Source organism: Melanotaenia boesemani, chromosome 5 (genome assembly GCF_017639745.1).
Source record: "Melanotaenia boesemani isolate fMelBoe1 chromosome 5, fMelBoe1.pri, whole genome shotgun sequence".
In the NCBI taxonomy this organism is placed as follows: Eukaryota; Metazoa; Chordata; class Actinopteri; order Atheriniformes; family Melanotaeniidae; genus Melanotaenia; species Melanotaenia boesemani.
The window spans coordinates 15,059,739-15,086,883 of record NC_055686.1 but is presented as its reverse complement, the minus strand read 5'-3'; the positions used below and the strand labels follow the sequence as shown (position 1 = coordinate 15,086,883).

Below are 27,145 nucleotides of genomic sequence, written 5' to 3'. Positions count from 1 at the left end.
TCTAATACACAACCACAATTCTGCCAAGCTGAGGGGGAAACTGTCTGTGCTTACCAGCTTCTCCCTTTAGAATGAACATAGCAGCAGTCCTTTATTTCCTGGTTGTGGGCAGGCTGTGAAGCGATTGGGCAGGTGGTGAGCCAACCAGAGGGGAGGAGATGAGGGTATGTCTGGTCTAGCCACTCCAAACAGACATCAGGGCCTGGTATTTGCATGTATGATGAGCCTCAGGTGGCAGCAATGAGCGGATTCCATAACATCCACTGTACACAACTCAGTAACTGTGGTAGCATGCGAGGACGAGGAATAAGGAGTGATTAGTGATGAAGAGTGGTGAGTGAGATCGTGCAAATGCGACCACGCCTTATGGAGGCTAGAGCCAGACCAGACCCACCCTGAGGGTGGCAGAGGAGAGGTCCAGCCAGAGCCCCCCGCAGTCTTGGGGCACAGGCCCCAGTGGGCCAAGATCGGCAGTCGCCATAAGTATTGGGCCTAAAATCAATCCTTGTGGAACCCCACATTTGACTTCATGGATTCCTGGGGAGCATGTATCCATCCTTACAAAAAATTGGCAATCTGTGAGATAGGATTAAAATCATTAAAGAACAGTACCTGAGAGGCCCACCAGACTTCTGACTCTGTCTAGAAAATCTGGTGATCAACTGTATTAAAGGCGGCACTAAGATCCTGTAGAACCAGGACAAAAATTTTCTATAAGTCTAAGTAAAGTCTAAGGTCATTAACAATCTTTTAAAAGGCCATCTTGGTACTGTGCTATGCCCTAAAACCAGACTGATATTTTTCTAAACTCTTGTGTTTATTCAAAAACTCATGCAGTTGAATAAAAACAGCTTTTTCTGTCATTTTACTTAAAAACAGTAATTTGGATACAGGTCGGTAGTTATCAAGAATGCTTGGATCTAAATTACTCTTCTTCAGAAGGGGCCTTACCACTGCTGTTTTAAAGGTGGCAGGGAAGACACCCGTCTGAACAGAGTAATTTATGTTTAAAAGCTCAGGCTCAAAGAAACCATACATTTTTTAGATTAGATAAAAGACTAGATCTAATAACACTGATATTAGTTCTGAAGTAGTCTGCAAAATAAAAATTTAAATGTGGAGTAAAGCCTCGCTGAGAATAACTAATGCATCAGTGCCAAGCCAGGTTTTAGTTTAAATGAAACAGTCAATGTTATTATCTAAAATCAGATCTTAATAATAATAAAAGATTTGTTTGACAATGATCTAACATTTAAAAGAGCCATTTTAAGTGTTGCAGGAAAGTTTAGTTGTGATACGGGTTCAGTACTAACTGTGTGTGTATGGGACAGAGACATCTGACGGTAGAGATATGTGAATATGAATGGACATGTTTGTACTGTACTGAGAAAGCTTTTCACGACTGGGTGAGATCAATGTTCATGGTGAGAAGATGAGAACCTGTTTGATCTGGGTGTAAGCCGTCTGGTTTGAAAAGGTGTGGTCTATTGTAGAATGTGGTGAAGTTGTCGATGTATGGAATGTTGATGGAGTGACAGCAAACTTCTAACCAGATATGAAGTTGTCGGATGCAGCTAAACTTGATATCGTTGTAGCGGAGTGAAATAAGTAGACCAGAGATGATGCAGTGTTTATTTAACTATTTGATGTTGCTGATGAGGTTGATAAATCTATTTTTAGAGTCTCTGACTCTGACATTTGTACCTGCATGTATTACAACGGCAGATAAAGGGTGTTGATGGAATAAATGGTGGACGGAGTTTGTGATGTTGGTTACAACTGCACCTGAATGGGAAGATGTGAGGCACCTGTTCACACAGACATGCCAGAAAATGGAGTCTCCCACCAACGGGTATCAAAATCTGTCAACACTAGACAAATATTATTATTAGTAACCTGAAAAACATGACAATAATTTCATGGGTGGATGATGTGTTAACAGTGTCATAATCCTCTTTTTTTTATTCTGATATAGTCGTGTAAATGTTTTTTTTTGTTAATAATACATTTTATCTAAAGCACCTTTCAGGACACCCAAGGACGCTGTACAAAACAAAGAAAAGTCAAACATAAACAACACAATTAAAAAACCTAAACATAAAAGGCAGAGTGGCAAGGAAGTGATTGAAAATAAGGTTACAGACAGTATGCTGTTATGAAAAGATGGGTTTTGAGTTTGGAAATGAAGGTGGGGAGAGAGTCGGTTTTGCGGAGGTCAGGAGGAAGTGTGTTCCAGAGCAGGAGGGACAGAGAGATGGATAGAAGAGGAGGAGTGAAGAAGGGGTGACTATGTGGAGAAGATCTGAGAGGTGAGGGGGTGAGAGTTTATGTATGGATTTGTGTGTATAGAGGAGGATCTTGTATTCTATCCTGTACTTAATGGGAAGCCAGTGGAGTTCTTGTGGGATGGGAGTGATGTGATGAAAGGAAGGAATTGGGTGAGTATGCGGGCAGCTGGAAATAAGCTGAGCGGGTGATGTTATTGATATGTGAGGTGAATTATAAAGTGCTGTCGAGGATGACACCCAGACTCTTGACCTGGGGGGAGGGGGAAACTGAGGTGCTGTTGATGGTGAGTGAGAAACTGTTAACTTTCAAAAAGGTGGATTTGGTGCCAATGAGGAGAATTTCAGTTTTATTACTGTTCAGTTTTAGGAAGTTGGTGGTGAACCAGGAGACAGGCAGAGAGGGAGGTGGGTGGGAGTGTGGAATTTGGTTTACAGGACAGGTAGAGCTGGGTGTCATCCGCGTAGCAGTGGAAACAGATATTGAATTTACAGAAGATTAGACCAAGGGGAAGGAGATAGGTGATGAATAGAAGAGGCCCCAGGAGAGAACCTTGGGGCACACCAGTGGAGACTGGGAAGGGGTCGGAAGTGAAAGATTTGAGTTTGATGAACTGTGTGCGGCCATTGAGATAAGACTGGAACCAGAGAAGGGGAGTGGAAGTGGCACTGAGTGAGGAGAGTCTACAGAGGATGGAATGGAATATGGTGTTAAAAGCAGCACTTAAGTCAAGGAGGATGAGAATGGAGAGAAAACCAGAGTCAGCTGCGAGGAGAAGGTCATTGGTAATTTTAATAAGAGATAGCACAGTAACTCTCAGCAGTCCTAAGCCACAGAAAATGGTAGTGACAATTACGGAGTTGCTGGATATTGGTAGGGACATGTCCCTATTGTACCTACCCAATTATACACCCATGGCCATGGTACTCCAGCGTCTCCCACAGTCCAAAGACATGCATGTTAGATTTTTTGGTCACTCTAAATTCAGCTTAGAAGGGAATGTAGGCATGAACAGTTTTTTGATGGACTGGTGACTTGTCCATGGGGTACGCTGCCTCTCGTCTAGCTGCTGGGATAGGCTCCGGCACCCTATGACCTTACATTGGAGTAAGCAAGTATAGAAAATGGATGGATGGAATACAGACGCCCCAACTAAAGAATGAGTAGCTGAGAAAACTTCAAAACTAAGGCAACCAGCTATAAAGCATTTTTGAGTAAACTAAAAAATCTCTTGATTTAGGTTCACACCCCAGAACCCACAGCTGAGTTTACTCAATGAAAGCTTTGCAACAAGTTGCCTTACTTTTTTAAGTTCACATAACGTTTTTTTTACATGTTAAATTGACTCATGTGGAGGAGATGTACACAGTTAACACCAGATCGCTGCTTCTGGAAGTAGATCACATTAAAATCAGCATAGTCCAAAGAATAGCAGTACTATAGTTGTTAAAAGTCCTTCTAAGCAGCAAGTCTGCTTTACATTGACATGAAACACTTTTACAAGCTCTGGAAACACAATGACAAAGATATGACCCAGTGTTTCACCAAAATCTGTCACCTTTTTATACAACGTTTTTGTAATAAGTTAGAGAATCTTTAATATCCAGTAAATGTGATGTGTTAAAGGGAGAACATTTTGCCTTATAACATTCTGGGTATGTTAAGGAGCCACTGTACTATTACTGAATAGATTTTTGTACGGTATTCACACATTCAGGACTTGCAGAACAAAATGAGTCACATGGAGACAGTTTTCTACACAAAGGATCCATTTTGGCTTGTGTAGGTCAGGAATTTACCAACAGATATCAAAATATGCCAATACTTGTCAAATATTATCATTAGTAACCTCAAAAATTTCATTGGTGCATGATGTGTTAACATTGTCATAATCCTCTTTTTTAATTCCAGTATAGACGTGTTATTTATTTATTTATTTATTGTAAATGCTAGCAAGTTTATCTTTAAAAGAATGGATGAATTTCTATGAAAATTTGCATACACAGAGCCTACACACAAGCAGAGCCTACGTGAGCATCACAAGTTCAAACAAAAATAATGACATTGCCACAGTACACAGCCCACTAGCAGGAATGTGGTTTGCCTGGTTAGTTCCCAGAAGCAGCACTGTCACAGGAATGTGATTGATTCCTGTCACAAACTTTGAGCTGACTCTTCAGGTACTACTCCTCCTGTTAAGTGATGGTCTCCTCCAGCCAATCAATGCCTAAATTAAAGGACTGAGGATCTGCACGTCTTGTGTTATACTGTATTAAAAGCAGTAAAAATATCAATTATCACAATTTTTTCTTCTAAATAAAATGCTGACATTACAGAATTCTTGGTTTTAAACTGTAAAAATGTCAAATTAAAAAATATTGTTTAAATAAAGTCAATTGGGCATTTTTGGCTACAAAGGTGATCAGTATGTTTGACATTGCATGAAAAATACTAATGCAGTCACATCGATTTTGTTGCTAATCTTACATATCCAAGACATGTATTTATGCCACAAGCTGAAAAGTTGCCAAATAAATCAACAGAGTGTGAAACACATGTAGAAGTTAAAGACACTGGATTAAAAATATACAAAAAGTTCTTACTACAACCTGTAAAACAGCCATAATGATCACTTAACAAAACAAAAACGTTTTGAAAAATATACAAAAATGCCCAAGGTGACCACAAGAGTGAACAATATCTGCACATGTTGCATTGTTTTCCAAAGTAATCAAAGTAATTTTTAAGTCATGTTGCAACTTTTTGTTGTTGTTGTTTCTTTTTGTTTTTACCATTACTGATTAAAAAATGTCTTCCTTTATTTAATTATGTTTTAATGATGATAAAACACATATAAAGATCTTTTTAGATATTGACCAATGCTTTATATATAACATTACTGTTAAACAAATGAACTGGTTACTTAAGGTGCAGGAGATAAATCACACAGTTGCGTGAGACAGTGAATGTTTTTAAAATGCCACATCCTTATACCACATACATGAGAACAGAAAGTGAAGAGGCTATTACAAAAAGATAACAGGTTTTGCATGTTTTTTCTCATTCCTTAACTACCTTTGTCAGAAAAACATATTTTCAGCAACGCCCACTGCAACATCAAACAGGTTTATGTTTATAAGCTGATGTTCACGTTCTCTCCAGCAGATGTTACTGATACTGGAGGGAAGTGTTGTGTTTTCAGTGAGGCAGAACTTTAAAATCCAAAGGTATGCACTTTTAATGCATTTGACAGGAATTTGTGTTGAGCATTTGCAGATTTTGTTTAATCCTGTAAGTTCAGTTAAAACAATGTTTATAAATTTAATAGGAGATTAGTTAACTGTATAATTTTCTTTTTTCCAAGGTTCAACTTATGGATTGGAAGCTGATCGTCTTTGTGCTCACAGGTGGGTGCCTTTTATTTTATTATTATAACTTCTTTATGTTTATCTTTTCTTTTCTGCGACAGCTTAAGCAGACTAGTCCTGTAAACATAAAAATAGAGGCATGAGGCAGAAGTTCAACTGAAAAGGAAAAAAATGTTTTTAAGTTCTAAATGTTTTCTATAAAATTATTTTATATCATAGTCATAACAGAGTTATTAGGATATTCTACCAAACTTGCAATATTAAAATTCTTGAAGTGATCATTTTAAGTGTTATTTACTTAATTACAATTTAACTGAATTTCTTATTCATAGTTAAATCTGTTAAATGGAATATTATACATTTTTAATAAGAAATTCAAATTCATAATTAAGTTAACAATTCAAACTCAAACCAAAAACCACCATGTTGTTATTTGGTAGTTATTATATTCATTTGAATATTATCTGAGATCTGGATTTGGCAAAATTACCTTTTTATTTTATTTATTTACTTATTTACTTATTGCAACATCATAAAAATCTAAAAATATTCTCAAAAGTATTTATGAATATCATTGATGAAAGCAAAACATAATATATTACAGGCTGCCTGGTTGTACATGAGATTACAGGAACTAGAAGTTCTCACTTAGACTCTCATTGTCCTTCATCTCCTCTCTCCATCCAAACTATTTTGTATCCTAATAGCACTGATCTCGAATGACGTCACATTTACTCATCAATATTCATGAGCTCCGGCAACAGCGCGAGTTCGGACAAACAAAGAGTTAGCTTACAATGGCGACACCTAGTGTACGTGTAGTTTTGGAAGAAAAAGACGTCCCGGGAGCTTCATTTCAGTACAGTTCAATTAATAAACACAGTGTTGTTGAACTTAAACGTTGGTTGACATGTAGAGGCCTCAAAGTGAGCGGAAAGAAAGCTTTATTAGTTGAAAGGTAAGCTGTTTTTAAGCTAGCTCTCGCTCAGTTATTAGTGTTGTATGCAGTGTAACTAGTGTGTTTCACATTTCAGCAGACCTAAACACACTTTAGCCACCAAAATGTAGTAAGAATGTTATAGTAGGAATTTATTTTAAATCTAGGCTATTACCCATCATTAACTCTGACAGTGCAACCCTAACTTGTTAAGGAGCTAAACGTGATATTAAATCAGTTACAGAAGTTAACTCCACTGTCCAAAAAAGTGGCCTGCCACTACCAATAAAATTGTTTTGAGTTATTTTATGGCCAAATAGTCTTTTTCTTATATTTGCCCCTTTCTCCCTTGTTTAAAACTGTGGCCTTCTATTGCTTGTTGTACTAACAAAACTTAACACTGAACAAATAATTATTATGGAAATGGATAGGAATGGAAAACAAATCTTTTTGTGAACAAAAGATGATTTGTTTTGAACGTCATCTTCATTGATGCATTACATGCAAATCAATTTTCCTTTTTTCTACATCGATTTTCATTTAAACCAGTTTGAATTGATTTTAAATCAATTTTCGATTGTTTCCTTACATCCCTAGCAATCAATGAGTCATTCGGTTTTATGGACTTACCCCTTATACCACATAATATACTATGTAAAAACCATTCTTCTTAGACATATTAAAATAATATCAGGTATAGCTCCTTTATGAATTATAAATACAAAGGCAAGATATATTTATTTTCAGAGACATTGTTCTGTTTGATTATTAGATAAATACATTACTCCATGCATTGTGTTTGTACAGATGCCAGCATGCTGTGGATCAAAAATTACCAATTGATCCAGCTGTAGACGGTGGTGCATGGTATAACATCAAAGCTGCATCACAGTGAACATTATCAGTCACAATAAAAAAAACAAATGCATCTGAAATGTTTTTATTTGAACTTCATTTCTATTACAATTAATTACTTCATGACAGAGTAGTTAATTCAACAGCTCATGTATGAATTAATTCAAGAACTTCACTGCTACCTCACGTTCAACATCTTTCCTGTTATGTTACAAGTGGTTCTTGAAAGTTGACTAAGCAGGCAGCAACAAAAACCATTTGTGAAAATACAGGCTGCAGTGACAGGGGTACAACTTTACTGAGCAATCTAAATTTTTTTATTCTCTCGATGCATCTTTCAACATGGATTCTTACTCTTGCTATCTTTTTAGTGTAAATTTCTTCCTCTGGCGTGAGCCGTTTTCTCCCACTCAAAAATGGTGGGATGTTAAGGTGAACCCCCCTTTCTGCTAAAATTTCCCTTATTGTGAAACCCCGATCAGCTAGAACAAGATCCCCAGCTTCAAGATTATCAAGAAATCCACTTTGCTTTACAATTTCAACATCAGAGATCGACCCTTCGTATGCATCAGATACAAACATAACAGCGCCAGTGGGGGACACACCTACTAAAACTTTATATGTCCCATGACTTTTGTACGATGAGTACAGATTACCCTGTTGCTCAAAATTAGAGGCTTGTTCAACAAAAAATTCAGTACAATCAATAATGGTTCTAATCCCTTTGAATCTCTTAAAACACGAAGGGAGATTTCTGGCAACAATTTCTCGAGATGCAAACATTTGTTTTCTCAATGTGGAAAACTCAAGATACATAAACTGAATCCAAGTGGTGACTATTTTTGAGACTAAACTAACAGAAACTCCAAATCTAAATGCCAAATCCTGATGAAGTAAGCCAGTTCTCAGTCTTATTAGGGTAAGAAATAGTTCATTAATGGTATCCAGTTTTCTTTTGACACCTGGCCTTTTACTTGGAGATATTTCTGACCTTAATGTGCTTTTGTGATATGTTAACTTATCTGTAGAGGGTCCAAGGAAATTCCAGAGAGCCATGAACTGAAGCCATGTCAGACCAGTGTAGAATTTTGCCTGCTTGTCATCATTTCTGACATCATCAACAGAAAAAGTGCTTTTCTGCTGTGCATTTACATCTTGCTCTCTGCACTTTGAGAGTTCATCTTTTTGAATCTTGTTTTCCAGTTTTAACTTAATCAGTTCATCACATGTAGCATCGGTCTGACAGGATTGGTCCATCTTATCAAAGCTATCCGTGATGATTTGAGCTGAAAGATCTGAAAAATATAAATTGAAACAATAAATTTCCATCCTGATAGTGTGAAAAGACACAGATTAAAAATATATTTTTATTCTTAATTTTGAAAAAATATATCACACAACCTGAAACTGAAGAAAGGTCCAGAAGGGCTGTTGCAGCTGTGGTATCATCATTTATGTGAAGATCAGTCGATTCATGTTCTGTCTCGTGGCTACTCGGTGTGCTTGACGATGGAGTGTTGTTGTGGGTCAATCTTTTCCTCTTTCTCTTTGCTTCAGAAACAGCCTCATTTCTTTGGGTAGGAGCTTTCCTTTTGCGGGCTATTTTCTCCACCTAGAAACAGAAAATGAGTTTTATAAGATAATACCTCATTTGGTTTAAAAACACAATCACAAAATAAAACATGACAATAGAACATTGGCTGAGCAAGCTTGGCCTGTTTTATTGACACCCAGCTGACAGGCAGGTCAAAGAAAAATAAATAGTGGCCCATTAGTCTTAATACTTTGGTGGCTTTGAGAGGTAAGGTCTAAAAAGCCTGTGTTACAAAATGTGGAGTGTTCAGCTACTGGATTCCATGACAACTGCCCACAGTAAAGCAAAGTTTATCATCTGTTGTTCATTCTTGTCTCATGAGACTAGTTTGAGCTTCTCATACTCGTATCATTCTGTGATCATTTGTTGCTGAATTACTTCTCCTAAGGTTACCATAGGAGCAAGAGGTAAGCAAAAAAGGGGAAAAGACATTGAGACAAAGGAGGTTGAGTTGAGATAACTACTTGAGCAATACTTGAGAAGTGGGATTAACAGGTGGGATCTCACTAATGTCTTAAATCCATCTGAATCCGAGACATTATAATTAATAATAGTTATAATAGTTCGTCCAGTAATGAAAGACAAGAAGTTGCCTTAAGTTCAGTAAAGAGTGGAGCTGTACGTAGAGGCAATTGTCTGGACAACCAGCTACGGAAAAAGGATATCATGAACTGTATGAATGACCATTCTGCCGCGGAAAAGGCAAAGAACCTACCTGTCCAGATGTTGTTGTTGCTGGTATTGGGTCTGGATCATCAATTGTTGGCCCTTTTCCACCGAGGAAATGCAGAGAGCAAATGTATGTATCCTTTGTCACATTTTTCTCAGTGAATCTCTCCCGTTTACAAGCTCGTACCCAACGTTGGCATTTCTCTGGTTCTCTTCCGGGCTTTGGAAATGGAATGAAAAAAAACTCCCTTCATATGTTCACGGTCACTATATCGCGAGTCACTTCGGCAGACACCGAAGCAGCAGTGTTTAGTTGTTACCATAATGGTTTTGTTAAAGAAATATTCGGATATTCGGAATGCAACTTTGCTCGTACAAACACAGTATACACGCTCTACAGGTTGTTTGTCCGAATCCAATATGGCGGCGGCGCCTGCGCAGTACGCTGTTCTAAAAATAGCATTTTGACGTCATTCGTGATCAGTCCTATTTAAGCTAAACATGTTTCAATTAGTAAAAGATACCTGGAGAGGAGAGATGAGGGTTTCTAAAGGAACAATAACACTTTTATGTTTCGCTGAAATCTTTCAGGCATATTTGACAAATAGTATGTGTCTAGTTAAAAGTAAATCCATGTTGATAAATGCTCATCTCACAGGACTAAATAAAGTTAAGAAGACTGATCATGCAGCTATGATACATGTATTTAATTGAATTTAACTTTATTTAAAATAATAAAGCAAAGATGTCTCATTCTTTGAATTACATGTTACCTTGCCTTCTGTCTGAATATGTTTTGCTTCAGGAGCACTGCTCAGTGTTGCCTTCGCACAGACTCGTCAGTACTACTTTGTGAACACGCAGCTGAACTGGACTAGTGCTCAGAGTGTCTGCAGACATGACTTCACTGATCTGGCAACCATAGAAAACACAGATGACGTCAATGCTGTTGTTAGCACCACATCAACCTTTACAGGTGAGTTCTGAGTAGAGGACACACAGTTTGTATACTTCCTCCAGGGGAAATCCACGTCTTTAATAAACTCAACACAAACACAGAAAACCAAGAAATATCATGTTAATTGTTAAAGAAAAACAAAGACAGAAAAAAATCTTATGTTGCAACTCTTTTATTAAATGAACATTTCCAAACAGGCAAGGCTTGGATAGGTCTCCAAGATGACCTGGTAAACAGCTGGAGATGGTCCCTAAATGACAGCAGCTTCTACGGTGAAGGAGAGACGACATTCAGAAACTGGGATTCTGGCCAGCCGGACAATTTTGGTGGAACACAGTACTGTGTGAGTCTTGGAGCTAATGGCAAATGGGATGACATGAACTGCAGTGAGCAGCATAATTTTGTGTGCTACAATGGTGAGTTTCTACAGCATATGAAGTACATTAGTAAATGCTGACATTATTTTTAATATTTCTCTTTTATATATATTACATGTTGTTTATGCAGATATAATAATTAACCATGATTTATCGTTTAGTCTATTTGACAGTTTATTTCTCTTTCCATCCATATTTTTACAGGCACAGTGAACGGCACACCATCTCTCGTTTTCGATCAAACTTTGCTCTTAAATTGGACTGAAGCTCAGCAATTCTGCAAGCAGAATTATGTTGATCTGGTCAGGTACAGTTTACATTAATGAATACTCAGATGCATTACTGGCCTGAATTATGTCTTCTTCTTTTATTAATTCCACATAATTTGTGCTCTGTCTAAAGTTTTCTTTGATGCAGAACATTCATCATGAAAATAATTATTTGGGTATTTTCACTTTTTTTTTCAGAATTTAGCAGTACAAAGATTGATTAGATTAATAAGAGAGTTATGAGGAATAGAAGGCAGTTGTTTATGTTCCAGTGGATGTTTTTGCCTGTTTCCTAGCAAAGACTGTTGATTTCTTTGTTTTACTTTCAAAGCTTTTTTTTCTGGAGTCATATTATTGCTCCTCTTTTTTTTAAATGAAATCTTACCTCCTATTACTAATTTGCATTATCCAGGGCTTACTAAACTAATATGGAAAATAAATACTACAACACTACCAAGATATTTTTTAGCTTTCTAAAGTACTAGTGGCAGTTTTGTGGAGATTCCTAAAATATTAAAATTGATTAATTTGTGATTTTATTTCCAAACAATCTCAGTTTAATCTGAAATGAATGAGTGCAGTGGATCTTTGATAATCTTCAGTTAACTGTGATGTTATGCGGCTCTTTCCTTCACAGCATACGAAATCAAACTGAAAATAACATCATCAAAGACATAGCAGGTGGATCTACTGTGTGGATCGGTCTGTACCGGTATAAAGAGTGGTCTGATGGCAGCAACTCTCTGTTTCAATACTGGGCTAACGGTCAGCCAGACAGTGGCTCACAGCAGTGTGTGGCAGCAGAATTCGGTGACTCAGGAAAATGGTCAGATGAGGACTGTAGCCAGAGTTTACCGTTCATCTGTTACACACCAAGTAATGTATCCGCTCTCACATATCACCTGTTATTTATTACATTAAAGTTGTTTAAAAAGAACTTCATTACTTCTTGGTGGAATTTTACATTTTAAATATTTTTGTTTATAACTGATTTAGATAAAGCAGCTGTCTTAAATTTTATTTACTTTTTACATGTGCTACTTAGATTTTTTTCTAAAAAGGCTCTATTGCGCCATCTACTGTCATTTTTTAAGACTGTCAAACAGTACTCAGAAGCTTCCTTGTGCTGTCATGATTACAGTAAAAAGCAGCAAAGAGAAGATGTTTGAATAATGTTAAGGATCAGTAACATCACTGTAAACCAGCTTATTGTTTAAGGAATATTGTTTACTTTTAATCTTAAACTTTTAACTAAAAGTAAAATTGTGATTTTATTGAAAAAAAATCTCTCTGGCCTCATTAAAGGAACGAGGACACATTTCATATTTGAAAGTTGACGATGTCTTGTTTCCATTTCCAAGCAAGTTCTTTATTTAGCCAGTTAGCAATGAGGCATGCAGCTGTTACTGGATACTAAAGTTATTTAAACCTGCTTTCTTCTGTCTCAGCTGCAAACTTCAGATTATCAGGAAAAGATGAGACCAGTATCACTCTGCAGTGGAATAAAGTCAACAACAACGTTAGCTTTGTTCTCCAGTTTAATGGTATAGAGACAAACATCTCTGCACCAGATGGAGATGGACCAGTAACTTACACAGTCTCATCTCTCACTGCTGGAGCTACATACACATTCACTCTCTTCTCTGTGTTTGAGAACATCAGAAGCAGTGGAGTCAGCATCACTGCATCTACTGGTAAGATGATTTTCTTGACTAAAAATTTAAGTAAAACATCTCAGGGTGAAGAAAAATAGGTTATGAAATTACATCAAGAGGCTGGTTGTTGAAAAAATTTAATATAAAAGCTGTCCGGATTTCGTAATCCATTTTTTCTTGACGGCGGATCACGTAGTCCGGCTTACTTTTACCCCGGTTGTTCAAAGCAAAGTGGGATTGGATCACCCTGATCCAAAATCCCATTTTTCAGGATCACAAAATCTAATTTTAGGATTTTAGAAATTATAAGAGAGCAGTGTTGCCAACTTAGCGACTTTGTCGCTACATTTAACGAGTTTTCAGACCCTCTAGCGCCTTTTTTTTTCACAAAAGTGAAATCTAGCAACTTTTTCTGGTAGTATTGGAGACTTTTGGAGACTGACGTGAATGAATGTAGTTTACTCTTTTCAATGTGGAGTTGGTGCTGTGCAGGCCCCTCCCCCTTCCAAAAGCACTCAGAAGAGGCTTGGTTCTCAGCAGCACACAGCTCTAAGCCAGAGCAGTCAGAGCAGGACAGGATCACCTGTTTCATAACCAGGCTGAAAATGAAACGCGCAAAGCTCCTTATAGTCAGATAGTAATGTCTATTAATGAGGAGTGTGGAGAAAAACATTCAAAATTTCAATTTAAAAAAAATTTTTAATTAAAAAAAAAAAAAAACCCTACTAAGCCTAATAAAACTGAATTACAAAACATATTAACCAAATAATTTATTTTTATTTTATTATTAATAATGTTGTGTGTGTGTGTGTGTGTGTGAGAGAGAGATCAAAACATTTATAGGTTGTGTTTTCAATTTTCACCTTTACTTTCCTCTCCGACATTCCTCTCCATAGCAGCTTCTATCCCAACTAAGGCTGTGTCCGAATGTGTACCCTACTCCCTACATAGTGCCCTATATAGGGGTCATCCCATTTTGTCGGAGTGTCCAAATGTCCAGAAAGAAATAAGTAGGGCACTCAAAATTACCCACAATGCATCTTGAAAAGTAGTGTGCATCGATGGTCACTAGACGGGTCAATATAGACCACAATGCATTGCGGGCAGAAGCTCAACATGGCGCAAGGAGGAGAAAAAAATTGAGCTGCGCGAAATTACCTATAAGCAAACAAAGAATAAAATACAACATAAGGAATAAAAAAATATTTACACACAACTTTGGATTGGATTTGGAATGACATCTTGACGCGGGTTGTGGTTGCCGTGGTGACGGCGGTAGTCACACGGTTTGCGGCGAGGAAAAAATAAGCAGCTTCATGTCCGAATCGCCAAGAGAATGAGTGCACTATGTAGTGTGCTATGTAGTGCAGCCCAATGTAGTGAACGAGGGGTTAGGGAGTAGGGTGGACATTTGGACACAGCCTAAATGTACCAGATTTATTATGCAAATTAGGTGATGACGTGATTTAGCGACATTTAGCCAATGGCTACGTTTCTTACTAAGGAGTTGGCAACAGTGTAGGAGGGGACTCTTAGAGCCCAGATACCAAAGATTATAGAGAAGAGGTGGCAGATGGCTAAAAATACAGAAAAGAATTCTTGAACATCAAGGATGCAGAGGACCTGGTCACGATGAGGACTAAAAACAAGTTGTTCTTGTAGGAAGAATGAAAGAAAAGCTCTGACTGTTTTTTTTTTTTTTTGTATTATTAACAAAGGGGCGGGGGAGGTGGTCATTGATTAATTAGCTAGTGTTATCCCCCTAGGAGTGGACACAACATGAACATAGACCATCTTCTCCAGGCCACAAATCTTATTCAAGTGTAACAACAGAAATTGTTTTTACCAGAGACAAATGATCACAAGGTCTAAAAGGAGTTTGGTTTATTTCACGATGGACAAAAGCAACAATAACAGACTAAATCAAACTATTGACAGAGATAACCCATTGAAAATAATGTTTAATACAGTAACTGACCATCATGGACAAATGAAAACATAAGAAAAAGAGAATGGAAATATCACGGGTGGCGTGTGGCCCCGATAAGGGCACTGCCACTGGAGGTTCTTTTCAGTTCAGGGAAGCAGATTTAAACAGCCACACACTAAAAAAGGTCAAGGTTTTAAAACAGTTTATTCCTATACAAGTGTAAGCCATCTTCCAGTCTTGGCTATTAAAATGCTCCATAGGATGTCCAGGCACCAGCCTCTGGCAGCGTTCAGGGTGGGCACTTGCCGGCACTTGCTGCTCTTCTCTGTCGTAGAGCCCACCGATGACCTGTAGAGAAGAGGTAAACGCGGCAGTCCTTTTTCACTGGGAAATGCCCCTACCCCTTTTTGCCTACCCAGCAGCCTGCGCCTTGCTTCAAGTACAGATTACTGACAGGAAGATTTACTGAGTAGCTGCACCATGGATCCCAGGTCGGCTGTTGCGCTCCCGACACAATCCGCCCGCCACTCCTCCGAAGTCTAGCGGCATGCCGCCTCCTCCAGCTCTCAGCCGCCTTCTTCTGATCCCGGCTGCATCTGGTTCTAGCCGCTTCCGATCTCATTTGCCCGTTCCTTGGCACCTCTGCCTCCAATCCCGGTCATCTTCTGCCAACCGCAGCCGTGTCCTCTCATCACTCTGCGGGCTCCACCTAAACCCCCCCAGAACCGCTCACACCTGTCTCTCATTAAGCTAATTATAAGGGTTGATTGGCTTCCAGAGGGTGTCAATGAAAATACAAACTACTCCATAAAATCCAGGGTATAAAACAAGTAAAACATGCCGTTATAAATATAAATAGTATACCAATTTAAAAAACATGCAGTTAAAAAATAAATAATGTACTATTAAAATAAGTCACACACCCTCTTTGGCCCCATCACAGAAACAAACAGTAGCTTACCCTTAGAAACTACTAGTTACCAGTTAATCAAGTTACAGTAAACACTGTATATGTTATAAACTGTGTGGTGGTTAGTAGAGGGAGATAAGTGAGTCCTCTGGCCTCCTCTCTTGTCTTTAGGACTGAGCTGAACCTCAAAGGCCAATGCTAGGTGATCACACCTGAGCATTCAGCTTTAGATATTGTTCTTAACATTTTAAGACTTGCTAACAATATCTTTTCTAATTCCACATGTTGAATGAAATGAAGAGGAAATACCCCCCACCTGCGCACAGATAGGTTGTTCTTCTGGCCTGGATTGCATCACTTTGAATGGAATAGACCAATGTGTCGACCCCTGTCAGCACTACACCTCACTGAATGATGACTGGCGCTCAGTCAATAACACAGACCCTTCACATTGGCAATTGGACTATTATTATATTAACTGGCAAGGCTGGTATCGGCTGTTTCTCAATCAAAGCAGTGCTCAAATTCCAGAGAGATGCATAGAACCAATCAGATGTGGAACTTATTTTCCGATGTGGATAACAGAACCTCATCCCATACAGTCAGATGGTATAGTAAATCGGACTGTGTGTAATAGCTGGTATGGTACCTGCTGTTATTTTAGCCCACATACCATCCAGGTCAAACTCTGCTATGGATACTATGTCTACAAACTTCAGAGACCATCCTACTACTTCACGGCATATTGTGCAGGTATTGTTTAATTTTCTATAGCTTGAATAGTTTTTAAATAATTGAATTTTCTTTTTGTAAATAGAAAAAGAAAAATACATTTTATTTAGCATTAAAATACCTTTTACTTTCTTTGTACTGTTTTTAGAGCAAATGTTCAGTGTTTCTGGACAAAATGAGACCAGTATCACTCTGCAGTGGCATAAAGTCAACAACAACGTTAGCTTTGTTCTCCAGTTTAATGGTACAGAGACAAACATCACTGCACCAGATGGAGATGGACCAGTAACTTACACAGTCTCATCTCTCACTGCTGGGACTAAATACACATTCACTCTCTTCTATGTGTCTGACAACGTCAGATACAGTAGAGTACAACTTACAGCTGTTACTGGTAAGATGTCTCACTTGGTTCATGTAACATTCCTGGTGACTTTCTAAATGTTTGTGTGTTAATTAAACTGAAATGAGGGAGACTGTTAATTCCAAATGTACATCAGCTGTGATTTCCAAGCAGCAGACAAAGGTGTTGGATGTTTTTAAGTGTAACTTTCCCTTCAGATTGTGTCTTTAATTACTGTAAAGAAAAACATAAGTAGGGGAGACCGGGGACAGTTGTAACAATTTACACATTTCTGTCTTTAATTTCAAAATCTTTTAACCCAGTGTGTTCAAACAGCTATGCAAACTAGCTTTAAGTGACTGCTAATAAATCGCTTTGAAATTGCCTGTGCAGTACAGAAAATGGACAGCTTGATCTCAAACATAAGGAATGACATGTTACAACTGACCCCATAGTCAGGGTCATGCCTTGGGCTGAAATGTAACATTATGAAATAAGGAGCATGGTAATGACTTAAGATACTGAAAGCTTTTTATTCAAAACTTTTAAACAAAAATGTTGTGGTCCCACAGCATAGAAGTTAAAGACCCACTACGTAAATTTTCAACCAGTTTCTGGAGCTGTCGTTGCCCAGAAGACGTCCCAAAGCTGAGAAATAACACTATGCAAATTTTTCCATCCGGGACATCAAATGTTTCGCATCACACGCTAGCAAACTGATATAAACACACCGGACGTTTTTGAATGTGTGCCGGGGATGATTCAGCAAAGAAACACAAGAATACATTATTGGAGGAAGAGAGGAAGAGAAAGAGAGAAAGGGACAAAACAGGCACAAAATAGGGTGTTTTCTGATTCCATGTCTTAATACAGTAAAAACAAACATAGAATACAATATGCAACAGGCTTTTGTTGCTGAAGAGAGCTCACAGTACAGATAGGATATAAGATGGATGCTGGATTAGCCGTTAATGGGGAGGCGCTTTACTAGGAACATTGCAAAAGTTCTGTCTTTAAAGTATCTAAACTACACTAAAATCTTAACCACTAACATCAGTTTGGTCCACGTGAGTAGAAAGCAGTGTGAAGCGTGTTACAACACTCACTAAGCGCATTATCCATGACCTAGCTTGTCATACAACTAACAACTAAAACATTACCACAAATAACGTGCTTGAAACACAGTTAAACAAACACAGTCTCCCCTACTATTAACTCAGTAACTGTATGACACCAATAGTAAAATATTTTTTGCACACATCAGTGTGATTTTTTGTAGTCAGTTTATATTATTCTTGTTACATGGAGGTATCTAGTTCATTGAGTGAAGATCTCAGCAGTGTTAAATTGTGTGGAGGACATTCTTATATGTTTATTAAAAAGGGCAAAAAATTTTTTGATGCTTCATCAGTTTTTGTTTTTATGTTAACATATTTTGTCTTTTTCCACTCAGGGCTTCTGTCATGAATATGTTCATTTTGGCTTTTTAATGAAACTTTTGATGGGTATTTGTATCATTTAACCCTGCTCTCTTTTCTGCCTCAGCTCCTCAAAATGCTGCAAACTTCACATCATCAGGGAAAGATCCGAACAGTATCACTCTGCAGTGGAATAAAGATAACAACAACATCAGCTTTGTTCTCAGTGTTAATGGTATAGAGACAAATATCAATGCACCAGTTGGACCAGTAACTTACACAGTCTCATCTCTCACTGCTGGGACTACATACACATTCACTCTCTTCTCTGTGTTTGAGAACATCAGAAGCAGTGGACTACAGCTTACTGGTAAGATGATTCTCTTGACTTAAAATTGTAGTAAAATATCTCAGGGTGAAAAAAAAAAAAAAAAAACAGGTCATGAAATTTTGTCAACATGTTTGGCAGTTAGAGGAAGTACAGATGTGTCTTAAAGATAAAAAAAAATAGGAAAGGACTCTTACACCAGAATTATACTGGTGGCGTTTGCGTCAAGTTATGATTGCGCCAGTTTTGTTCCGACCTCTGTGGCGCGGCATTTTATACCGGGAGCGTGTCAGGTGTGGAGCAGCCGCGAAGTGCTGTCCACCTAGCAAGATCCGCAAGATCATGAAATCACAGGACAGGTGGAGTATCTTGTGATTCTCCACTTCCAGGATAAACGTCTTTTCATCTACGATGACAAAAGAAAAAAAAAAAAAGAGCTCAGACCCCATAACCAGTTAAACACGTAATGTTTTCATGGTTCAGCAGTGCAAATCTGCACGGGGGCTTTAAATTTTGAAAAATACCGGAAACTTTTACACTTCTCCCATGTCTGATTTCTTGTCTGCCCCTATCTGAACTGCGGAGTTGTTGCATTTTGGGTGCGTGAAGCATCAAAAATAGACTCGGCGCAAAAATTTAGGAGAGCGCCATGACAACGCGCTGCTGGGACACTTCTGATACTTTATGCAGCACACCCGGTATAAAACAAACCATTGACTAGAATAACCACAAATAGCAGTGGAGTCCGCGGCGCAGCCGTAACATGCCGTACATGCACCCAGTATAATTCAACCTTTAGAGTTCAGATAGCAGAGATTATGGAAAAGAGGTGGCAGATGTCTAAAATTACAGAGAGAATTCTTGGACATTAAGGACGCAGAGGACCTGGGGCCTTATTAATTAAGCTTGTGTAGGAACAAAAACCAGCGTACGCCAAATATAGTCAACTTTGGGGATTTATGAAAACCAAACTTGATGGGAAAATGTTCCTACCTCCATGCAAACTCTGACCTAGGTGTACACACAGAATATAAGAAAACGGGAAACTGCAACACCAACGGTCCAGAATAAAATCAAGGAAATGGTGTGACATGTGAGACATTTTTGCATAATCCACTATTACCTTTCACACCACATGTTAGATATCAAAGCTTTTTGCAGGAATAAATAATGACGCACATTTGATAGTAAACAGGACCGCACATTCGGGGGGGTCGGACTGGATGTTCAGGAAATATGGAAATTATATTAATAAGAACCTCAACCACTGAAATATGTTCTGTCATTGTGAAACAAATTTTACATGCAGTTTTAAAAAACATGCAGTTAAAAAATAAATAATGTACTATTAAAATAAGTCACAGACCCTCTTTGGCCCCATCACAGAAACAAACAGTAGCTTACCCTTAGAAACTACTAGTTACCAGTTAATTAAGTTACAGTAAACACTGTATATGTTATAAACTGTGTGGTAGTTAGGAGAGGGAGATAAGTGAGTCCTCTGGCCTCCTCTCTTGTCTTTAGGACTGAGCTTAACCTCAACGGCCAATGCTAGGTGATCACACCTGAGCATTCAGCTTTAGATATTGTTCTTAACATTTTCAGACTTGCTAACAATATCTTTTCTAATTCCTTATGTTGGATGAAATGAAGAGGAAATACCCCCCAGCTGCGTACAGCTAGGTTGTCCTTCTGGCCTGGATTGCATCACTTTTAATGGAATAGACCAATGTGTCGACCCCTGTCAGAACTACACCCCACTGAATGATGACTGGCGCTCAGTAAATAACACAGACCTTTCACATTACTACTGGGACTATTATTCTATTAACTGGCAAGGCTGGTATCGGCTGTCTCTCCATCAAAACAGTGCTCAAATCCCAGAGAGATGTATAGAAGCAAACCGATGTGGATCTTATTATCCGATGTGGATAACAGAACCTCATCCCACACAGTCAGATGGTGTAGTAAATCGGACTGTGTGTGCTACTGTTGGTAGTACCTGCTGTTATTTTACCCCACAGACCATCCAGGTCAAACTCTGCTCTGATTACTATGTCTACAAACTTCAGAGACCATCCTCCTACTACATGGCATATTGTGCAGGTATTGTTCAATTTTCTGTAGCTTGAAAAGTTTTTAAATAATTGAATTTTCTTCTCATGAATATGAAAAGAACAATACATTTTTTTTAGCATTAAAATAACTTTTATTTGCTTTTTACTGTTTTTAGAGCAAATTTTCCGACCAGCAGCACAAAATGAGACCAGTATCACTCTGCAGTGGCATAAAGTCAACAACAACGTTAGCTTTGTTCTCCAGTTTAATGGTACAGAGACAAACATCACTGCACCAGATGGAGATGGACCAGTAACTTACACAGTCTCATCTCTCACTGCTGGGACTAAATACACATTCACTCTCTTCTATGTGTTTGACAACGTCAGATACAGTAGAGTACAACTTACAGCTGTTACTGGTAAGATGTCTCACTTGATTCATGTAACATTCCTGGTGACTTTCTAAATGTTTGTGTGTTAATTAAACTGAAATGAGGGAGATTGTTAATTCCAAATGTACATCAAAGCAGCAGACAAAGGTGTTGGATGTTTTTAAGTGTAACTTTCCCTTCAGTTTGTGTCTTTAATTACTGTAAAGAAAAACATAAGTAAGGGAGACCGGGGACAGTTGTAACAATTTACACATTTCTGTCTTTAATTTCAAAATCTTTTAACCCAGTGTGTTCAAACCACTATGCAAACTAGCTTTAAGTGACTGCTAATAATTCGCTTGGAAATTGCCTGTGCAGCCCAAACAGAAAATGGACAGCTTGATCTCAAACATAAGGAATGACATGTTACAACTGACCCCATAGTCAGGGTCATGCCTTGGGGTGAAATGTAACATTATGAAATAAGGAGCATGGTAATGACTTAAGATACTGAAAGCTTTTTATTCAAAACTTTTAAACAAAAATGTTGTGGTCCCACAGCATAGAAGTTAAAGATGAACGACCTAAATTTTCAACCAGTTTCTGGAGCTGTAGTTGCCCAGAAGTCATCCTGAGGCTGAGAAATAACACTATACAAATTTTTTCATCCTGGACATCGAATGTTTCGCTTCACAGGCTAGCAAACTGATATGAACATACCGGACGTTTTTGAATGTGCGCTGGGGCTGATTCAGCAAAGAAACACAAGAATACATTATTGGAGGAAGAGAGGAATAGAAAGAGAGAAAGGGACAAAACAGGCACAACATATGGGTGTTTTCTGATTCCATGTCTTAATACAGTAAAAACAAACATAGAATACAACATGCAACAGGCTTTCGCTGCTGAAGAGAGCTCACAGTACAGATAGGATATAAGATGGATGCTGGATTAGCCGTTAATGGGAAGGCGCTTCACTAGGAACATTACAAAAGTTCTGTCTTTAAAGTCTTTAAACTACACTAAAATCTTAATCACTAACATCGGTTTGGTCCACTTGAGTAGAAAGTAGTGTGAAGCGTGTTATAACTGTCACTAAGTACATTATCCATGACCTAGCATGTCATACAAATAACAACTAAAACATTACCACAAAAAATGTGCTTGAAACACAGTTAAACAAACACAGTCTCCCCTACTATTAACACAGTAACTGTATGACACTAATAGTAAAATATTTTTTGCACACATCAGTGTGATTTTTTGTTTTTATACTGCAAAATGTAGAAACACAGATTACATCAAAAGATTTAGTCTTGCTTTTCACAGCAAATCTTGCACTTTTTTTTGTATAACTGTGTCAGTTTTTATTATTCTTGTTACATAGAGGTATCTAGTTCATTGAGTGTAGATCTCAGCAGTGTTACATTGTGTGAGAAGACATTCTTATATGTTAAAAAAAAACAAAAACAAAAAAGTTTTAGATGCTTCAGCAGTTTTTGTTTTTATCTTAACATATTTTGACTGTTTCCACTCAGGGCTTCTGTCATGAATATGTTCATTTTGGCTTTTTAATGAAACTTTTGATGGGTATTTGTGTCATTTAACCCTGCTCTCTTTTCTGCCTCAGCTCCTCAAAATGCTGCAAACTTCACATCATCAGAAAAAACTCAGACCAGTATCACTCTGCAGTGGAATAAAGATAACAACGACATCAGCTTTATTCTCAGTGTTAATGGCACAGAAACAAATATAAATCCACCAGTTGGACCAGTAACTTACACAGTCTCATCTCTCACTGCTGGAACTATATACACATTCACTCTCTTCTCTGTGTTTGAGAACATCAGGAGCAGTGGACTACAGCTTACTGGTAAGATGATTCTCTTGACTTAAAATTGTAGTAAAATATCTCAGGGTGAAAAAAAAAAAAACAGGTCATGAAATTTTGTCAATATGTTTGGCAGTTAGAGGAAGTACAGATGTGTCTTAAAGATAAAACAAAAATAGGACAGGACTCTTACACCAGAATTATACTGGTGGCGTTTGCGTCAAGTTATGATTGCGCCAGTTTTGTTCCGACCTCTGTGGCGCGGCGTTTTATACCGGGAGCGTGTCAGGTGTGGAGCACCGCGAGTGCTGTCCACCTAGCAAGATCCGCAAGATCATGAAATCACAGGACAGGTGGAGTATCTTGTGATTCTCCACTTCCAGGATAAACGTCTTTTCATCTACGATGACAAAAGAAAAAAAAAAAAAAACACTGAGACCCCATAACCAGTTAAACACGTAATGTTTTCATGGTTCAGCAGTGCAAATCTGCACGGGGGCTTTTATTTTGAAAAATACCGGAAACTTTTACACTGCTTCCTTGTCTGATTTCCTGTCTGCCCCTATCTGAACTGCGGAGTTGTTGCATTTTGGGTGCGTGAAGCATCAAAAATAGACTTGGCGCGTAAATTTAGCAGAGCGCCAAGACAACGAGCTGCTGGGACACTTCTGATACGTTCTGCGGCGCACCCGGTATAAAACAAACCATTGACTAGAATAACCACAAATAGCAGTGGAGTCCGCGGCGCAGTCGTAACATGCCGTACACGCACCCAGTATAATTCAACCTTTAGAGTCCAGATAGCAGAGATTATGGAAAAGAGGTGGCAGATGTCTAAAAATACAGAGAGAATTCTTGGACATTAAGGATGCAGAGGACCTGGGGCCTTATTAATTAAGCTTGTGTAGGAACAAAAACCGGCGTACGCCAAATATAGTCAACTTTGGGGATTTATGAAAACCAAACTTGACGGGAAAATGTTCCTACCTCTATGCAAACTCTGACCCAGGTGTACACACAGAATATAGGAAAATGGGAAACTGCAACACCAACGGTCCAGAATAAAATCAAGGAAATGATGTGAAATGTGAGACATTTTTGCATAATCCACTATTACCTTTCACACCACATGTTAGATATTAAAGCTGTTTGCGGAAATGAATAAAGACGCACATTTGATAATAATTAAGACCACACATTCGGGGGTGGGGGGACGGATACAGGATGTTCAGGAAAAATGGAAATTATATTAATAAGAACCTCAACCACTAAAATATGTTCTGTCATTGTGAAACAAATTTTACATGTTATAAAATACAATTAGCTAAATAAGGTGGACAGTCTGCTGCCAACATGTCAGAAAGTCATTCCAGCAGAGCAGGACGCAGACTGGAGGCTGGAGGTCTAGAAATGATGTAAAGCTAATGAAACACACAAGAGATGGATTTCTTGTATTTATTTATTCTTACACAATGTTTTTTTTTTTGTTTTGTTTTTTTTTTATTTATTGTTGTCCCAATTTCTGTCAAGACGTCTTTATTTCCTGCAACTCCTTCTCTGGTTAATAGCGGTGATTGTGTCCCTCTGCTCCACACACCCAGATGGAGCACCAAGCAACTAGAAAGGAAAATTATTTAACACTAAATACACTGCTAGTGCTACCAATCTCAGATTTACCTGTACAGATTTATTTTATAAATTAAAATATGTTACTAAATTACCGGCATCATTACTGTCATTTAGCCGACGTTTTTCTCCAAAGCGATTCACCACTCTAGGAATCGAACTTTAGTCTCCCAGAAGGGAGACGGATGCTCTACCAACTGGGATATCCAGCCGCATGCTCCGATACCTCTGGTGTGTTTTGCCTTCTGACAATGTGATGACAGCATCTGCAACTTTTCTGCCTTTTTGACACAAGTAATACCCATGCTGTGCCCACCAATTAAACATTTTTACGTTTGTCACTGTGGTCCATCAGGATCTCTGTCACACACCTTGAAAAATTCCACTTCTTCCCTCTTTTACCTCCCGAGTCATAATGGGAATGATGTTTTAAATATGTATCATAGGCGTCCACCTGACCATTTATAGCCACCATGTGGGCTTGGAAAGGGGTTCCCAAATCACGTTACAGTTGATTCTGATGTCTAAACGGAAACGGGCGTAGGATGTGCGTGCGCAGCCTTTGATAAATCTTAAAGTTGAAGCGTGCAGCATTTCCTTTTTACGCAGCCGACGCCACCTGTAGTTTGCTTTGCTTCATACAGTTTGATAAAAGACCCCTGGTCAGGATGAGGGCTGAAAAAAAGTTGTTTTTTCTTGAATTATGTTTGTTGTTTTTTTAATTAACAAAGGGGGAGGATCATTGATTAATTAGCTAGTGTTATCCCGTCTAGGAGTAGACAAGACACAACATGAACAAAGACCATCTTCTCCAGGCCACAAACCTTGTTCAGGTGTAGCAATAAAAAAAATATTCTTACCAGAGACAAATAATCACAAGGTCTAAAAGGAGTTTGGTTTATTTCAAGATGGGCGAAAGCAACAATAACAAAATAAATTAAACTATTTTGGCATGTAAGAGATAACCCATTAAAAATAATGTTTAATACAGTAACTGACATTCATGGACTAATGAAAACAAGGGAAAAAAAGAATGGAAACAAACACTAGGTTACTCTTAGACACTACTACTTACCAGTTAATCAAGTTACAGTAAACACTGTATACGTTATAAATTGTGTGGTAGTTAGTAGAGGGACATAAATGAGTCCTCTGGCCTCCTCTCAGGTCTCTAAGACTGACTTGTAACTCAAAAGCCAATCCTAGGTGATCACACCTGAGTATTCAGCTTTAGATATTGTTCTTAACATTTTCAGACTTGCTAACAATATCTTTTCTAATTCCTCATGTTGACTGAAATGAAGAGGAACTACCCCCCAGCTGCGTACAGCTAGGTTGTCCTTCTGGCCTGGAATGCATCACTTTTAATGGAATAGACCAATGTGTCGACCCCTGTCAGAACTACACCTCACTGAATGATGACTGGCGCTCAGTTAATAACACAGATCTTTCGTATTTGCACGGGGACTATTTTCTTACCTGGCAAGGCTGGTATCGGCTGTTTCTCAATCAAAACAATGCTCAAATCCCAGAGAGATGTATAGAAACATTGAGATGTGGAACTCATGCTCCGTTGTGGATAACAGAACCTCATCCCACACAGTCAGATGTTATAGTAAGTCGGACTGTGTGTAATAACTGGGCTGGTTCCTGCTGTTATTTTAGCCCACATACCATCCAGGTCAAACTCTGCTATGGATACTATGTCTACAAACTACAGAGACCATCCACCTACTACTTGGCATATTGTGCAGGTATTGTTCTATTTTCAGTAGCTTAAATGATTTATGAATAATTTAATTTAATTTTCTGCTCTTATTCTCTCCATTTATTTTCACAATAAACAAGACACCATTTTTGGATCAATGGTGTGCTGTTTTACCATGTAAACAGAAAAGAACAATACATATTTTTAGAATTAAATTTCTTCAATTTCTTTGTATTGTTTTTAGAGCAACTGTTTGGCGCAAAAGTATCTGGACAAAATGAGACCAGTATCACTCTGCAGTGGAGTAAAGTCAACAACAACGTTAGCTTTGTTCTCCAGTTTAATGGTACAGAGACAAACATCACTGCACCAGATGGAGATGGACCAGTAACTTACACAGTCTCATCTCTCACTGCTGGGACTAAATACACATTCACTCTCTTCTCTGTGTTTGAGAACATTAGAAGCAGTGGAATCAGCATCACTGCAGCTACTGGTAAGATGTCTCACTTGATTCATGTAACATTCCTGGTGACTTTCCAAGTGTTTGTGTTATAATGAAACTGAAATCAGGGAGACTGTTAATTCCAAATGTACATCAGCTGTGGTTTCCAAGCAGCAGACAAAGGTGTTGGAAGTTTTTTAGTGTAACTTTCCTTTCAGATTGTGTCTTTAATTACTGTAAAGAAAAATATAAGTAGAGGAAACCGGGAACAGTTGTAACAATTTTGACATTTCTGTCTCTACCTTCAAAATCTTTTAACCCAGTGTGTTCAATTGGCTATGCAAACTAGCTTTAAGTGACTGCTAAAAAATGGCTTGGAAATTGCCTGTGCAGCTCAAACAGAAAATGGACAGCTTGATCTCAAACATAAGGAATGAAATGTTACAACTGACCCCATAGTCAGGGTCAGTTGTAA

At 38.2% G+C, this 27,145-nt stretch overlaps 3 protein-coding genes across 3 annotated transcripts in view; 2 read left to right on the top strand and 1 right to left on the bottom strand.

Moving 5' to 3' along the window:
• The first annotated feature begins 5,506 nt into the window (after positions 1-5,506).
• On the top strand, positions 5,507-12,855 carry LOC121639259 (ladderlectin-like). The gene is made up of 8 exons (XM_041984419.1): positions 5,507-5,513; positions 5,651-5,693; positions 10,515-10,685; positions 10,865-11,083; positions 11,249-11,351; positions 11,951-12,189; positions 12,762-12,797; positions 12,851-12,855. Exons 2-8 carry the CDS (start codon positions 5,660-5,662, stop codon positions 12,853-12,855), a joined length of 807 nt encoding a protein of 268 aa, XP_041840353.1. The 5' UTR covers positions 5,507-5,513; positions 5,651-5,659.
• LOC121639649 lies at positions 7,516-10,195 on the bottom strand. The gene is made up of 3 exons (XM_041985032.1): positions 9,756-10,195; positions 8,848-9,058; positions 7,516-8,741 (listed from the first exon to the last, which is right to left on the bottom strand). The coding sequence occupies exon 3, from the start codon at positions 8,701-8,703 to the stop codon at positions 7,651-7,653; it is 1,053 nt and encodes a 350-aa protein (XP_041840966.1). The 5' UTR covers positions 8,704-8,741; positions 8,848-9,058; positions 9,756-10,195; the 3' UTR covers positions 7,516-7,650.
• Positions 12,856-27,145, top strand: part of LOC121639258 — a 27,454-nt gene continuing 13,164 nt past the window's right edge. Inside the window, exons 1-6 of the mRNA XM_041984418.1 lie at positions 12,856-13,007; positions 18,429-18,671; positions 20,283-20,735; positions 20,863-21,108; positions 22,691-22,933; positions 25,822-25,971. Coding sequence (XP_041840352.1) covers positions 20,555-20,735; positions 20,863-21,108; positions 22,691-22,933; positions 25,822-25,971 — 820 coding nt within the window. The 5' untranslated portion in view covers positions 12,856-13,007; positions 18,429-18,671; positions 20,283-20,554. The remainder of the gene's footprint in view (positions 13,008-18,428; positions 18,672-20,282; positions 20,736-20,862; positions 21,109-22,690; positions 22,934-25,821; positions 25,972-27,145) is intronic.

What these genes read in the sequence shown, in the direction of transcription:
- LOC121639259 (XM_041984419.1), top strand. Translation starts at nt 5,660, where the DNA reads ATGGATTGGAAGCTGATCGTCTTTGTGCTCACAG. An exon ending in GATCGTCTTTGTGCTCACAG is followed by an intron (nt 5,694 to 10,514) that starts GTGGGTGCCTTT and finishes GTTTTGCTTCAG; the next exon opens with GAGCACTGCTCAGTGTTGCC. An exon ending in GTTCATCTGTTACACACCAA is followed by an intron (nt 12,190 to 12,761) that starts GTAATGTATCCG and finishes CTTCTGTCTCAG; the next exon opens with CTGCAAACTTCAGATTATCA.
- LOC121639649 (XM_041985032.1), bottom strand. Translation starts at nt 8,703, where the DNA reads ATGGACCAATCCTGTCAGACCGATGCTACATGTGATGAACTGATTAAG.